Consider the following 14,398-nt stretch of genomic DNA (forward strand, 5'->3'; position numbering starts at 1 on the left):
TTAAGGGTACACAAGCCAGATCAGGGTGACCCATACCGAATCATACATTACTATACTGTACTGTAGCTCAGTCAAACAAGGCACAATATGCTTAAATTTACTGTATCTTTATAGGATCTTCTTGAGCATGTCGTATTATACTCACTTTCTGTTTCGGTTCTGTACGGCCTGCTGCTGGATCTGCTGCTGTGAAGGATTGGGCCGTTTGCGACTGGCCTCCATGGACTGATTGGTAAGTCCAGGCCGGACAGCAGGACTTCCTCCATATGGTGGTCCTGGAGGCCCCATTGGAGCCCCTTGATGTGGCATTCGTGCTCCTGATGGCATGCCAGGTCGCTGAAAAAAAAATGACAAAAAATAAGAAGGTGAGGTGGAGATATTTATATAATTAACATACTGATCACTAATACCTAACACAAGATCACTAGTAGAGAACTAACAGTGCATATTTGCCTTCAAATAAATGTCACGTTGAAGGTTCAGAGTTCAATTTAAGATTAAGAATTAAAGATTTCTGTTAAAACTCCTCTTACAGACTAGTACAGAAGAAGCAGCTGCACACACACACACACACACACACACACACACCTCAAATGGTGAGGTTGGGTGCCACACCTCCTTTTTAAAATTGTAAATTTTTGTACGATTGAACTTGTATGAATTAGCCACTAAACTGACAAAACGTAAAATAGTTATGTTTCCTCGTGAGATCAGGCTGGAGGATCGACACATGAGTGCGGAAAAGAGATGTGTAGCCTACCTGCAAAAGACTTTGTTCAGCCTGAAATGTGTGAGTGGGTTAGTGAGTTAGGGTAATGTGTATGGGGATGTTTTCTGTGTGATGAATATAGTGTATGAAGTATTTCCGTCAAATTAGACCCTTACAGCTGCAATTTAATTGCATTAGGTCGTTACTCTATATTAGAATGATCCAAGGTTTTAATTACAAAGAAAGAACACTTAAACAACTTACTTTAATTGACATAACAGGAAACATGAGTATTAGAATAGTATGTTCACAACTAAGCAGTCAGCACACAGGAGAGTCACGTACATTAGAGCAGGACTAAACAGTGCCCTGAATACTCTTCTTTAAGAGATTTACTCTATTGAAAAATCAAACAACTTATAATTGTTTCTTTCATTAAATGAAAAAAAAAACATAACATTTTGTGGCAACATTTCCTCCCTAGACCCTTTAACTCCCACAATGATACTGAATGAACACATTCATCACACAGTGATCCTGCTGAGCATCTAAGGCAGTCAGTGTTAACACATGCAATTAATTCAAAACCTTAATCTTGACTGATTTTGAGTGACAGGAGTTGAACATCTACAATGTAACAAGCACCTCTAGCTCTGGTGAATGCAAAATTTGTTTTCTCTGTTTGCAGTCCCTTTGCAATTCCATCAATTTGTAAATGCATGTCAACAATCAAACTGAAACAGTAGCAATGTAAAGAAAACAAAACTGATTACATCAGAGAGAACAGTTTCCAGAGTATTATTTATCTTTTCGCTATACAACCCAAGCTTTGTCATATTCTGTGTTCATATTTGAAAAGCGTGAGGCCTCACTCTGTTATACCCATGCACTAACAAAGCTCCTTTTTTTCAGAAAGACATATGTTTATCTTTAAAAGATCTTGCAGAAAAATTGTTTTTAAAGGAATCATTTACTATCTATGAATAAAAAAAAGTTGAAAAAGTTAAATGGCACAAATAGGATGTGATTAACATAATATACTGACATATTTACAGATTACTTGTTTAATAATCTATGTTCATCCCCACACATGTGTTGCTGCATATGTTGCTGCAGCTGCAGTGCTTTGCAAATTCCTACAAATGTAATTCATGGTAATAAAGCTAATTACATTTTTTGTTTAGTAATAATTTATTACATTGCATATTAAATTTAATGAGGATTTTACCAAACATGGTGTACCCAAGATGTTAAAGTAGCATAAATATTTTACAGAATTGAACAAAGTACAGAGACACACCAGACGCTCATGTTCTATGTATGTAATGCAATATGAAAGAGATACTCAAAGATGAAGCTGCTCTGAAACACAAGATGAAAAAACACTTCTCTCCAGGAAATACTCATATGATATACAACCAGGATGGCTGGATGGTTATGTGCCAGAACACTCCAAGCCAACGCCAAACAACTAGTGCCGAAGAAAACCACTTTTGTCAGGACCAAAATACTGTGCGAGAACACACCAAACAGACGGCAGCCACCTTAACCAAGAAAGCGAATGTTGCACCTGCATGAGAGGATGCGTCTTTCTGCACCAGCAGGGGGAATTAGTCGTTTTTTTCTTTACACAAATGAAACCAGAAGGTAAAATGGGCACAAAGTGAGTCATTTTCACTTACATCAAAGGAATGCGCTCCTCCAAATAGGTCTGATAATCTAATAATCCATATTGTTTACAAATATTTGAGAAATGTAGTGACTTTACAGCCAGCTTATTTGTGTTTCTTCTTTATTTGAATTGGATACATCACTTCAGTGTTTGCTTTCACACTCTGGTCTGTTGCTGAACAACCAATCAGGGCACTCTTTTCAGGCAATGCCAACATGCTGAATAAGGCCAACTCAATCTGACATTAACCCAGCGATATGTGGAACACACTGAACTAACTAATGAGAACTAATAGGCAACCAACGGCTTGGTGTGTCCCAGACCTAAGATGTAAAAATCAAGAAGCCACTGATATAATAGAATGTAGAAAAAAGTACATAGTAAATAGAGGGGGGGGGGGGGGGGGGGGGGGGGGTTACGAGAACAATAACTACTAATCTGTACCCTTAGCTGTCTGCTGAAGTAATTCATAATATATTACAGCCCACAATATAAGCCTGCCAAGAAAAAAACAATAAAATTTTATTAGGAATGACAGAAAAACATAAGAAAATACATAAGAAATAATAAAAGAAGGAGCAGCCATAGATTAATAGAGGGGATTTCTTTAGTAAGGTACAACAAAAGTAAAGGATTGTGGGAAAAATAGACAGGCAACTTAAGAGTATGTCAGAGGTATGACTTTGGAGAGACAGACCAAACACACAGACAGCTTTTGCATATAGTCATTTAGCAGACGCTTTTGTCCAAAGCAAATTACAATTGAGGAGGTATTCAGCAATTCAACCTTTAAAAAACAAACTATAAATTCATATTTGACAAAAAAAGTGTACTGTAGTAAGTTCGCTCTGCTTATTTTAAGTGAGAAAAATATGAATATGAGTTCAATCAATGAGATAATCAGTAGCTATATCAAACAACAAAACATCAAACATGTTCAGGGAAAAGATGCAAAAGAAAAGACAGGCAGGGATAAACGACAAAACACTGAATCTCAAGACAAAACTGTAGTAATACATGGCAGTAAAAAATGCAACAGAAAATACAATCTAATTCACAGATTACATTATTGCATTACAATAATTTCCATTCCATTTATTTTAGCAAGAAAAGGATCTTCAATACCTGAAATCACACAGACGCTTATGCAGTCACATATAAGCATGTGTGTGATAAGCATGGACCCCGTATAAGATTCTGACGGTATGATAACCGAGGATAAAAAATATCACAGTTTCACAGGTTGATGGTTGTGATTACTGCTCTAAAATATGGGTTTTTTAAATGTCAGAGTAAAAAACAAAAACCTTTTCTCCTTTGAAGACAATATATTTTAAGAATTATTAAAGATATTTTGGAGCAGTAAACAATAATTCAAATCAATCATTGACTTCTACTGTCTTTATTAGTTTCAAAAACACTGCTTGCTTTACAGTTTAAATGTCATCTTTGGAGATCTTCTCAGCTGAAGATTCTGTTGTCCTAAAAAAACTTTTTTTTAAAAATGTAAATCAAAAAATATACTGTAGGAACTGTATAGCAGAAGATTGTGGCGGTTTTAAAACCTTGACTTTTCCAAATCGTGGTATACCTTGAGAGCGGTTATCATCCCATGTCTAGTGGGATCATGAGTAAAAAATGCAGAACTGTCCTAAAAATCGCTTTGAATTATGCTCATACACATGTATTAATTTATTTTAAGATAAACGTCCTGTGAAATGCATAAGTTTAATGAAAATCTCAAGTTAAAATCTTCAGTTCATTCCTGTCTTGCAAAGCTTATAGCTGCAACCGAAGGAAATACATGCTTCAATCTACATTTATTTGGAAAATATAAAAAAGCACTTAAACATATGTTTTACTGCAGTGTCTAAGTAAAATCAACACTACAGGGCAATATGAGGCAACAACTTTTGTTCCTTTTCACATATGATATATACAGGGAAACATTTTCAACAAATAAAGGATTACTTACAAACAGTTCTACAAATAAATACTACAAAACTCCTTAACATTTTCCAGTTTCCATCCACCTATTTTTATGCACATAATAAATGGTTGATGGAAACGCCAAGATGCGTATAAGTTTTGAAAATGTGCATAAAAAAACATCTTTGGATAGAAACATAGCTAACGTCTATGATTTGTAATTGAATATGTTTGCCTCCCCTATCTATCTCTATATGGAAAACTTTTCTGGACTGATTTCTGATTACGTATTCTCAGTCAGGTATTTCCAACAAGCCTGTTCTTCGTGTATGAGTTATCCTAGTAATCTAGTGAAGGGCCACTATTTAGTTTTTATAAAAATCAGCTCTGATTAAGCAATTGAGCCATTGAAAAAGACCTAAATCTCCATTTCTCACGGCATGAACAAATCCTATGGCATAGATATGTTAAAGAGCATTACTTTAACTTGTGGCTGTAGTGTGAGAAAACTCTTTGCACTTCAGTCAAACAGGAAAGGCTCGTATTGAACTGCTCAGATGTGGAATGTAGAACTAATGTGTGAGTAACAACTGACTGCTGATTGTAGATGGCTTTGTGTTTCATTTACACAAAGGAAGTGATTGCGATATGCATCTTTAGCAGGTACATCACGCGTGCTTGAGCTGCGTTTTGTCTGCAGGTGAAGTGAACTTGTGAAATAAGAGGATGCTGAGCAGAGAGCATTGAATCGCAATGTAATGAAAGACAATGACTAACAATGAGATATTAAGCATTTGATGAAGCCACATTCTTGCAGGTCTAACGTTTCTTTATGCCCTGAATCCTGCAGACACTCTATCTAACTGTTTGTGTCTACCGCTGAGCTGTCTCACTAGCGCATTAACAAAGGAACAACTGACCAGCAGAGAGAAATGATCAGGTATAAGAGCTCGAGAAAAATAAAAGAGCCTTTCATCAGATTGCTCTTGTTATTAGAGTGGTGGGTTCACACGCGTGCACAGAGGAACAAAAAAAACCTCAACATTTCAATAGTCCTGAAATGCACCACTTAAAATAGTTTAAACAATTACTGTCCTTTGCTGTCTCTCTCTGTTTGGCTGCTTTGTTCACAAACCACTTTGAATATAAATTTGGATGCCGGTAGGAAGGAAAACATTTCATTTGGAATTTTTTTTCTGCAGTCACATCATGTGGATTTGCACTTCAGAGAGGCCGCCGGTGTTTGAGCTGTCAATCAGCTTTGACTGATGAGCACTTCTGCTCGATTCCGGCTGATAAACAACTTCTTTTGCTCAGGAGCACGCACGTCCCACCGGAGCTTCTCTGCTTTCTGGTAATATATGAAGACTGCACAAACATCTGACTGGATAGACCTCCATAACTATATTAATTCACTCGTGAAACCTAACTGCAAGTGTTTACATTAGCCACACTGACATTCAAACAATGAATCAGTTTATAATTGGTCAGACTGAATGATGTGTTTACATGAAGAATTGCAGTCGGAGAACTCAATGTAAGCTAAATTTTGAAAGTGGTGTGGATCAGGGGCAACTCCAAGGCCTCCTCTATTATATTTAATATATTAAATGATATTTAAAGTCTCATGGCAGCAGTTCATTATGTACTTAATTATATATTAACACACAATATACAATTTTGTTAATCACATGATGTATTCGACCTATTTTATTTCCAAACTTTAAATGTTCACTGGGGCAACGCGGTGACACAGAAGGTAGTGCTGTAGCCTCACAGCTAGAAAGTCGCTGGTTCGAGCCTTGGCTGGGTCTGTTGGCTTTTCTGTGTGAAGTTTGCATGTTCTCCCTGCGTTCGCGTGGGTTTCCTGGTGCTCCGGTTTACCCCACAGTCCAAAGACATGTGGTACAGGTGAATTGGGTAGGCTAAATTGTCCGTAGTGTATAAGTGTGTATGGATGTTTCCCAGAGATGGGTTGCATCTGCTGCATAAAACATATGCTGGATACGTTGGCGGTTCATTCCGCAATGGCAACCCCAGATTAATAAAGGGACTAAGCCAAAAAGAAAATGAATGAATGAATGAATAAATGTTTACTCGCTGACCACTTTTATACACTCTCAGAAATAAAGGTAGGCGAGCTATCACTGGTTCATATTAATACCTCAAGGGTTCATATAAGTACCTAAAAAGTACAAAAAAAGTGTTCCTCTTAAATTGTTCAGGTACTAATATATACTTTTGAGGTGCCAATATATACCCTTTAAGTACAAATGTGTACTTTAAAAAGGGTACCACCCCACTGACAGCTCACCTACCTCTTTTTCTGAGAGTGTAGAGTTCAATGTTTTTTAACAGTCAATCCAATGGCTTCAACAGCTTCATGCATTTAGGCATGTAGACATGGTCAGGACAGTTTATTCTCAGCATCACAATAGGAAAGAAAGGCCATTTGGTTCTTGGTTGTTTAGGGCTATGTTCTGGTATGAGTATTTCAGTTGCAAACTGTACATTGTCTGAATGAGTATTGTTGCTAACCATGTTTATCCCTTTGTGACAGTGTATCCATCTTTCAATGGCTACTTTCAGGAGATCAATGTTCAATGTCACAAAGCTCAGTTCATCTCAAAGTGCTTTCTTTAATATGACATTGAGTTCACTAAACCAGGGGTTCCCAAACATTTCAGCTTGCGATCTCAAAAATAACAATGCCATTGACTCGTGACCCCCACATTCGCCAGAGGTGGTTATAAATATATAAATGTTGCACACACAACAATAGGCCAATATAAAAACACAAAAAGTGCAACAGTCTGCAACCATAGGCTATAATTTAAATTGTAATTTTTTTAACATGTGGACATGTTTTCAGCACAAGTGTATTTTTGGTTTAATTTTCGAGACCGCCAATCAGAGATCATCCTCAATGTTCCGCTGTGGCCTGTATTTATTTTTAATGTATTTGATTGCCATAAAGGTGTCAAAAGTTTAACCTGGTGCTATAAAATCCATCTGCTGCAGCTGACACTATTGCTGTGTTGTTAATCTACCATAAACAAAAAATATGAAAAAGCTGATGGCTTTTGCTTGTTGTTTTTTTATGTGAGTATTAACTACTATTTTTATCTTCTGTGGGTTAGGATAAAATATGGTAATCCTAATAGTTTAATATAATTTATTTGATTTTTGTAAATCACCAAACGACCCACTGTTTTTGTCCACTTTGGGAACCACTGCACTAAAGTCAAATCAGCTGGTGAGTGCATACTGTATGCATGATTATATATGTGTGTGTGTGTATACATAATGTGTGTGCTTTTAAAATGTGGCCACCAGATATATCAAGGTTTTCAAGATAGCAGCAATATTGGTTCAACAGAGACAAATATAATAATAAAAAAACAGGGAAATAAAAAATAAATTGAATTGAGTGGTTTCTGCTTAATTTTAATGGTTGTTTTATAATTTTATCACGGCCTTGGAACATCCTTGGAAAATCCTTTTTAGAATACATGTTAACAAATATCAATCTGAATTTAAATGTTTAGTGCACATAACTTTCATAATGTGAAAATGTCTTCATTCATTTGGGCTGATTTAGCGTCATTTCACTTAATCAGTTTGTTTGATTGTTTCATAATCATATTGCCATGTTTCACAATCCAATTTGTTCTTTGAAGCTTTGAAAATGGGGTAAAGGTCAATAATTGCTGACCTATTCTGGTTTCATTATTTAAATTCAAACAGCTTATTACAATAAAAGAGAAACTGAACTTGTAAATTTTGTTTATTTTAGCATGGTTTGCCCCTTTTTAAAGTGAAGTGGAATGAGTTTCCGCTCTTAGAGTGAAATGACCTGTAGGTCATCTTTATTTATCCACACAGATACACAGTAAGACTGAGTCTGTCATTAGCCAACACTGTGCACTTATTTTGTGCCTAAGAATGAAAGAGCTAATATAACAGATTACCATTAAAGTAACAAATACTGCAAAAAAAAACAACAACTAACAAGCCCTGTCAGCACATGTGATGTGATATATCAGACAGAAAATCTATTATGCGCCAAATAAGCAAACCTAAGAGATGGCAAAGAAACTGTGACATTACTGAGCACCAGTTTTCTTCAATACATAAACTTTAGGAATTTATTGCACTCATAGCCGCAGCTGTTCAAACGGTTACTTAAATGCAAACCTTGATGTGCACATACTGTTCCTTGCCTTGGGAACAAGGCTGAACCACCACATTCTTGCAGCTCAAACTGTGCTCATACACAGTCATGTTACAAAGAATATGCAGATAACTTTCATATGGCAGGTTTTTACAGTGAAGCAGAGGTGAACAGTAGCAAAAGTCAAACTGAGGTAATCCAGAGAGCACATGAATCCAGAAACCTAGAAGATGAAGAGGAGAATAACACAGGCAGACATAGGAGAGGACATAGAAGAAGCCAAAATAAGGAGCAGGGAAACATTTGTCCAGGAACAATCAGTGCTTCGCCAAGGTTAATTAGTCTGCAGAGGCAACACCATCATTTTCTTCATTCATCATCCAAAATCTGCATTTGTGTGGTAAAAGTTAAAGCAGCTCAATGCAGAGCTGAGGCCAAGGGTGAACTAGATGTCTGTGAATGAATCAAGATCATTCCTGAAAGTACTTCTCTTGCGAATTTAAAAACACAAGCTAAAGTGAACCGTTAAACAAAGGTTTGATTTGTTTCACTATTTCAATTATAGCGGTGGTATTATAATTGTATTATAGTATTATTATAACCATAAACAACTATTTTGTGTTGTATTGTTTATACTGAACGTAACATTCAGAAATATAACTATCTGAATAAACATTTGTTCAACGTAAAAATATTTTAAAGTGTATTTCATTCCTGTGATTCAAAGCTAAAATGTGAGCAGGCGTTACTCCAGTGTTCATCATTAAATGATCCTCCAGAAATCCTGATAATACGCTGATCTATGGCTCAAGATGTTGCAGCTTAAACTGTGTGTGGATACTGTGTACATAATATTTCTTATTAAAAAACATACACTACTGGTCAAAAGTTTGTGGTCGGTATGATTTCTAAATGTTTTATAAGAAGCTTATCCTGCTCGACAAGGCTGCATTTATTTCATCAAAAATACAGTATAAATTGTAAAATTGTGAAATGTTATTGTACTAAAAAAGAACTGTTTAATAGTGGTTTAAAATTTTCCACTGATTTAATGATGAATTTTCAGCTTCATTACTCCAGTCTTCAGTCACATGATCCTTCAGAAATTACTCTAATATTAATTGTGTGTGTGTATACATACATATTGTGTGTGTGTGTGTATATATATATATATATATATATATATATATATATATATATATATATATATATATATATATATATATATATATATATATATATATATATATGTTTATCTGATGGCACCTAAACATATGAATAGTAGCATGAATGGCAGCATCTCTCAGAACTTGACAAATCTCTGAATTGAATATAATAATTAGATCAATGGTAAAACTGCAGTCAGACCCTGACACCAATCAACGATACAACACAAATAACACATTTTAATAAACATTTTACTATTAATTTTGGCAGTTTTTTTTCTAAAACTCAAGGTCGCTTCACAGAAAACTGCAAGAAACAACACAAGATCACAAAGACACTAACAGAAAACAATACGCTGAACAGCAGAAGAATTCAGCTTTACAAACCGCTTTTCCAGCTCGGATTGATCTGCTCCGACTAGACAAAGCCCTGCTAATCATAAATAAAAGATTACACCGCTACTGTATGTACACAAAGCTTCAGACAATAAGTGGACCCTCGCTGCCTCTCCTGCATCAAACCTTGAGCACTGTCACATGGCCAACTACAGTCATCATGTCATAGTATTATTAGTAGTAGTAATAATTACAACCGCCACTACAGCATCCTCTGGCTCCAGCACCAGCTAGATTTCTAAATCAACGGCATGACAACAGCCCCGCCAATCCACACCGTAGATGTTCTCCTTGAAGCACTTGGTGTGTGTTTTTGGAGTTGTAATAACAGTGCATTGAGTCACGGAGCGGACTGGAAGCGTCCGTCACCTCAGGCACGCTGCCAAACGCATGCAGCCTCCAGTGACCAGTGGCTACCTTTGGCCCTTCTCTTTTTGCATTCGCCGATTCATTCTCGCGTATTTCTTCCTCCACGCGCAAACACGCACTCTTGCGTCTCCCCACCCCGGCTTTAACAAGAAGAGCGGCGCGGAGCCGGGATCCGGAGGACTGGAAATAACCTTCACATGGACACCGTTCAGCGCTATCACTCAAACACACACACAGGCTGTGTCACGCACGCACACACACACGGCTAGAGTGTACATACCACTCCATGGACGAGGAACTCAAATAGTTTGCTCTTGGTGGCTTTGCGCGCTCCTCCAGCGGTCTCCTCCGAAGCCATTTCCCTCCGCTTCTCCTGCCTTTTGTCTTTCCCTCTCCCTTCTTTCACCCTTCGCTCACCTCCTCAACCCCCCTGCGAGGCTCCTGCTCCACTTCCCTGACTTTCTGCTCTCTCTCTGTGTGTGTGTGTGTGTGTTTCAGTCTGTCTGTGTGTGCTGCTCTGTCGAGTCTCTCTCTCTCTCTTTCTGTCCCTCTCTTTCTTTCTGTGTGTCTCTCTCTCTCACTCTCTCTCTCTCGCTTACGTTTGCTTGAGCTGCCGTTCAGGAGCCCGGCTGCGAGTGGACGCGGGGGGTTGAGAGCTGGGGGTCTTTCAGGGGGGTTCTTGCGGGCCCACTATAACCGCCGCCCCCTCCCCCTTTTTAACACACACACACACACTGGCTGGGCTGAGGCGCTCACAGGCTGCCGCAGCTGTTGCATTCCATTGGTAGATAAGGCACCGCTCGCTGACTGGCCGCTCCACCGAGCTGGAGTTTCGTCTCGCCGCCAACCAAACCCCTCCTCCTCCTCTGCTCTGCTGCAGTCAAACCTCATTCTCATGCTCATTCTCAAAAAAATGGAGGGAGGATCCTTAAAGCAGAAGCATGGAGGAAAAGCTGCACGCTCTTATAATAATAGTGGCTCAGGCAGCATTGGAGGCTCTATCTGAATGCCGAGCCTTTGTGTGTTTAATAGTGAAATTAAAGCTCACGATGACTGCCTGATCTCCATTTCTGGGAGAGACGTGCCTGACAGATAGATTTCAGAGAAATGAGGAATTACGCTTTGCAGTGCTATTGGGGCCTTTGCTCATTATTAGTTAAAAACACTGTTAAAATGTCTATAAATAAAATGTCAATTTTCTGTATAAATAATGTAACTTGTTCTTGGCATAAAAAATAAAGGGAAAAAAATGTCTATAAATATGTTAAACAGTAAAGCTGCCTGTATCTCTTGTTCACATTCCTTCCATTATTGTATTGAATTCAGATTAATGTGTACATATTTGTGTGCACACATGTATTATTATTCTGTTTACTGGACGCCTCATCAAACATTACTATTGTGTGTGAGAATAATTGCAAATAAATGCCATTTATAAGCTGATTTGTTTATGTAGTCTTATTCATTTGATTAATCAAGTTTAGAGACAAATAAAGGCAAAACAGTCAATCTGACTTTAAATTCGTTCATATTATTAATATGATTATTATAGATTTTTTTTATATAAAAATGTCTGAAAATTGTAATTTGCCTAAATTCACAGAGCAGAGATGTAAAACTGAGCCAGTTACTAAGTGAGTGAGTTGACTAACATGTGAATGATCAATCCAACTACACCAAATATTAACCATATTTTTCCTGTATGAGAGTGTCAGACATGTTCTGAACTGGAAATGTACTTTCTATGAGGTATGTTTGGTACTGGGAGGCAAATACACCTTTATTTAATTTATAATTAATCTTAGGGTTGTTTAAATCTTCATTTCACAGGACAGTGGAGGCAAGTGTGGGGAGCAGAGAGAGGGGAACGAGCGGCAAACACACTAATCCCTAGACCAATTTATTCAGTAATATTTAAAAATAACTGGACAACATGGCTTTAAGTCATACTGACAAATTTAGTATCTTTTTTTTACATTTTATAATGAACTCCATTTATTCATTTTCTTTTCGGCTTAGTTCCTTTATTAATCAGGAGTCACCACAGCAGAATGAACCACCAGCCTACCCAGCATATACCTATAGTTAGGCAGCGGATGCCCTTCCAGCTGCAACCCAACACTGGGAAACACCCATACATACACTCCTTCACACGTACACTATTGCCAGTTTAGGTTACTCAATTCACCTATAGCACATGTGTTTGGACTGTGGGGGAAAACAGAGCACCTGGAGGAAACCCATGTGAACACAGGGAGAACATGCCAACTCCACATAGAAACAAACTGGCCTAGCCGGGGCTCGAACCAGCGACCTTCTAGTTGTGAGGCAACCGTTCTACCTACTGAGAGCCACTGTGACGCCCCTTTATAATGAACTTATAGAAAAACATAAAAATCCCTTTTCTAACAGAAGCTCAATGCTAAATACACAAGTTGAGCTTACTTTGATGTGTCCGTAGATAACTTATGCATCTGTCGTGTGACAGTATTTACACTTTCTGATTCATTTCCAGCATTTAATTAAATAATTTAATTTTAGTTGGCTTTTTTGTAGCTCAGCAATAAAACAAAGAAACTAAAGTTTACCTTAAATTTGAAATGACGATCTCTGTCAAAGGCGTTAACCCCAACCACCTACCAGTCATTCTCCCTCTCTTTTCAGATGGAATGGCGGGCCAAATAAAAGGTTGCCATGTGCCAACTTTGGCCCACAGGCCCCACTTTGGGCATCTCTGCCGTAGACTATAGGTGCCGACACAATTACACTTTTAGTTATTATTATTTAGGGCACAGTTCTCCCACCCAGTACTGGGGCATGGAAGAGCTGATACTAGTACTGCAAATGTTCTGGAGAAAATGCCTGTAGAATTTCATTAATTTTCTTTTCGACTTAGTTCCTTTATTAATTAGGGGTTGCCACATCAAATATGAGCTGCCAACTTTTCCAGCATATGTTTTACGCATCAGATGCCCTTTCAGCCGCAACCCAAAACTGGGAATCAACCATACACACTTGCATTCACACACATACACTACGGCCGATATTTTTCAATTCACTTAATGCGCATGTCTTTGGACTGTAGGGCTAAACCGGAGCACCCAGAGGAAACCTGCGCCAACACAGGAAGAACATACAAACTCCATACAGAAATGCCAACTGACCCAGCAAGGGCTCGAACCAGCAACCTTCTTGCTGTGCTACCCACTGCACCACCGTGACGCCCCTGTAGAATTTAGATAGTACAATTTATTGTGTTTTTACATGTGATTTCAGAAAGTGTAGGGTGTTTCTGCATGTACACCCACTCAAATGCACTTATGGAGCAGACTGAACACGTGCGATAGGATGAGTCTAACTCCCATCCTTCCATGTCAGGACTTTGTTATTGCTGGGAAAGAAGCTCATTGATTTAGTGTGAGCTCCTATGCAGACATGATGTGAATGTGATGACTCAAATAAATGTTAATTAAGTGAATTCATTAATTCTGTATTTTCATTTTCTTCAGTCAGTTGCTGCAAAGATGCAAAATGATGACAGTGTAAATCAAAATTTTGTAAATGACACGAATGTTATAATTAATCATATTATAATACATACAATGGTGGTTCATTCCACTGTCGTGACCTCTGATTATTAAAGGGACTAAGCTGGAAAGAAAATGAATGATTGAATAACACATACTATTAATAACCATATCTCCGGATAATTTACTTTGGTCATATAAAACAAAATGTTTACAAGTAATACTGTATTAAACAATGTTTTGGAAAGTCACTTTCAAAAGTGATGCATTACAATATTGCGCTACTCTTCAATAAAGTAAAGTTGTGTTACTTAGTTACGTTTTATGGTAAGTAATGTGTTTAGTTTCTTGTGTGTTAATTTTCCATACCTGGCTGAGACTTGATCTCTTTCAGAACTTTATTAAAATAGAGGAGCTCTGCAATTAACAACACACTATAACCTACACCTTTATTGA

At 37.7% G+C, this 14,398-nt stretch overlaps 1 protein-coding gene across 6 annotated transcripts in view; it reads right to left on the reverse strand.

The window, feature by feature from the left end:
- Positions 1 to 14,398, reverse strand: part of smarcd3b (SWI/SNF related BAF chromatin remodeling complex subunit D3b) — a 53,563-nt gene that overhangs the window by 21,553 nt on the left and 17,612 nt on the right. For 3 of the 6 annotated variants that reach the window (XM_087259650.1, XM_087259649.1, XM_087259647.1), the window contains exon 2: positions 146 to 336. In XM_087259650.1, the coding sequence (XP_087115776.1) occupies positions 146 to 336 (191 nt within the window). Of the gene's footprint in view, positions 1 to 145; positions 337 to 10,695; positions 11,057 to 14,398 lie in introns of those variants that run through there. The other 3 variants (XM_087259648.1, XM_087259646.1, NM_001127306.1) reach the window with 2 other exon arrangements.

The sequence above is a fragment of the Danio rerio genome, chromosome 7 (genome assembly GCF_052040795.2).
Source record: "Danio rerio strain M-AB ecotype USA chromosome 7, GRCz13ab, whole genome shotgun sequence".
Taxonomy (NCBI): domain Eukaryota; kingdom Metazoa; phylum Chordata; class Actinopteri; order Cypriniformes; family Danionidae; genus Danio; species Danio rerio.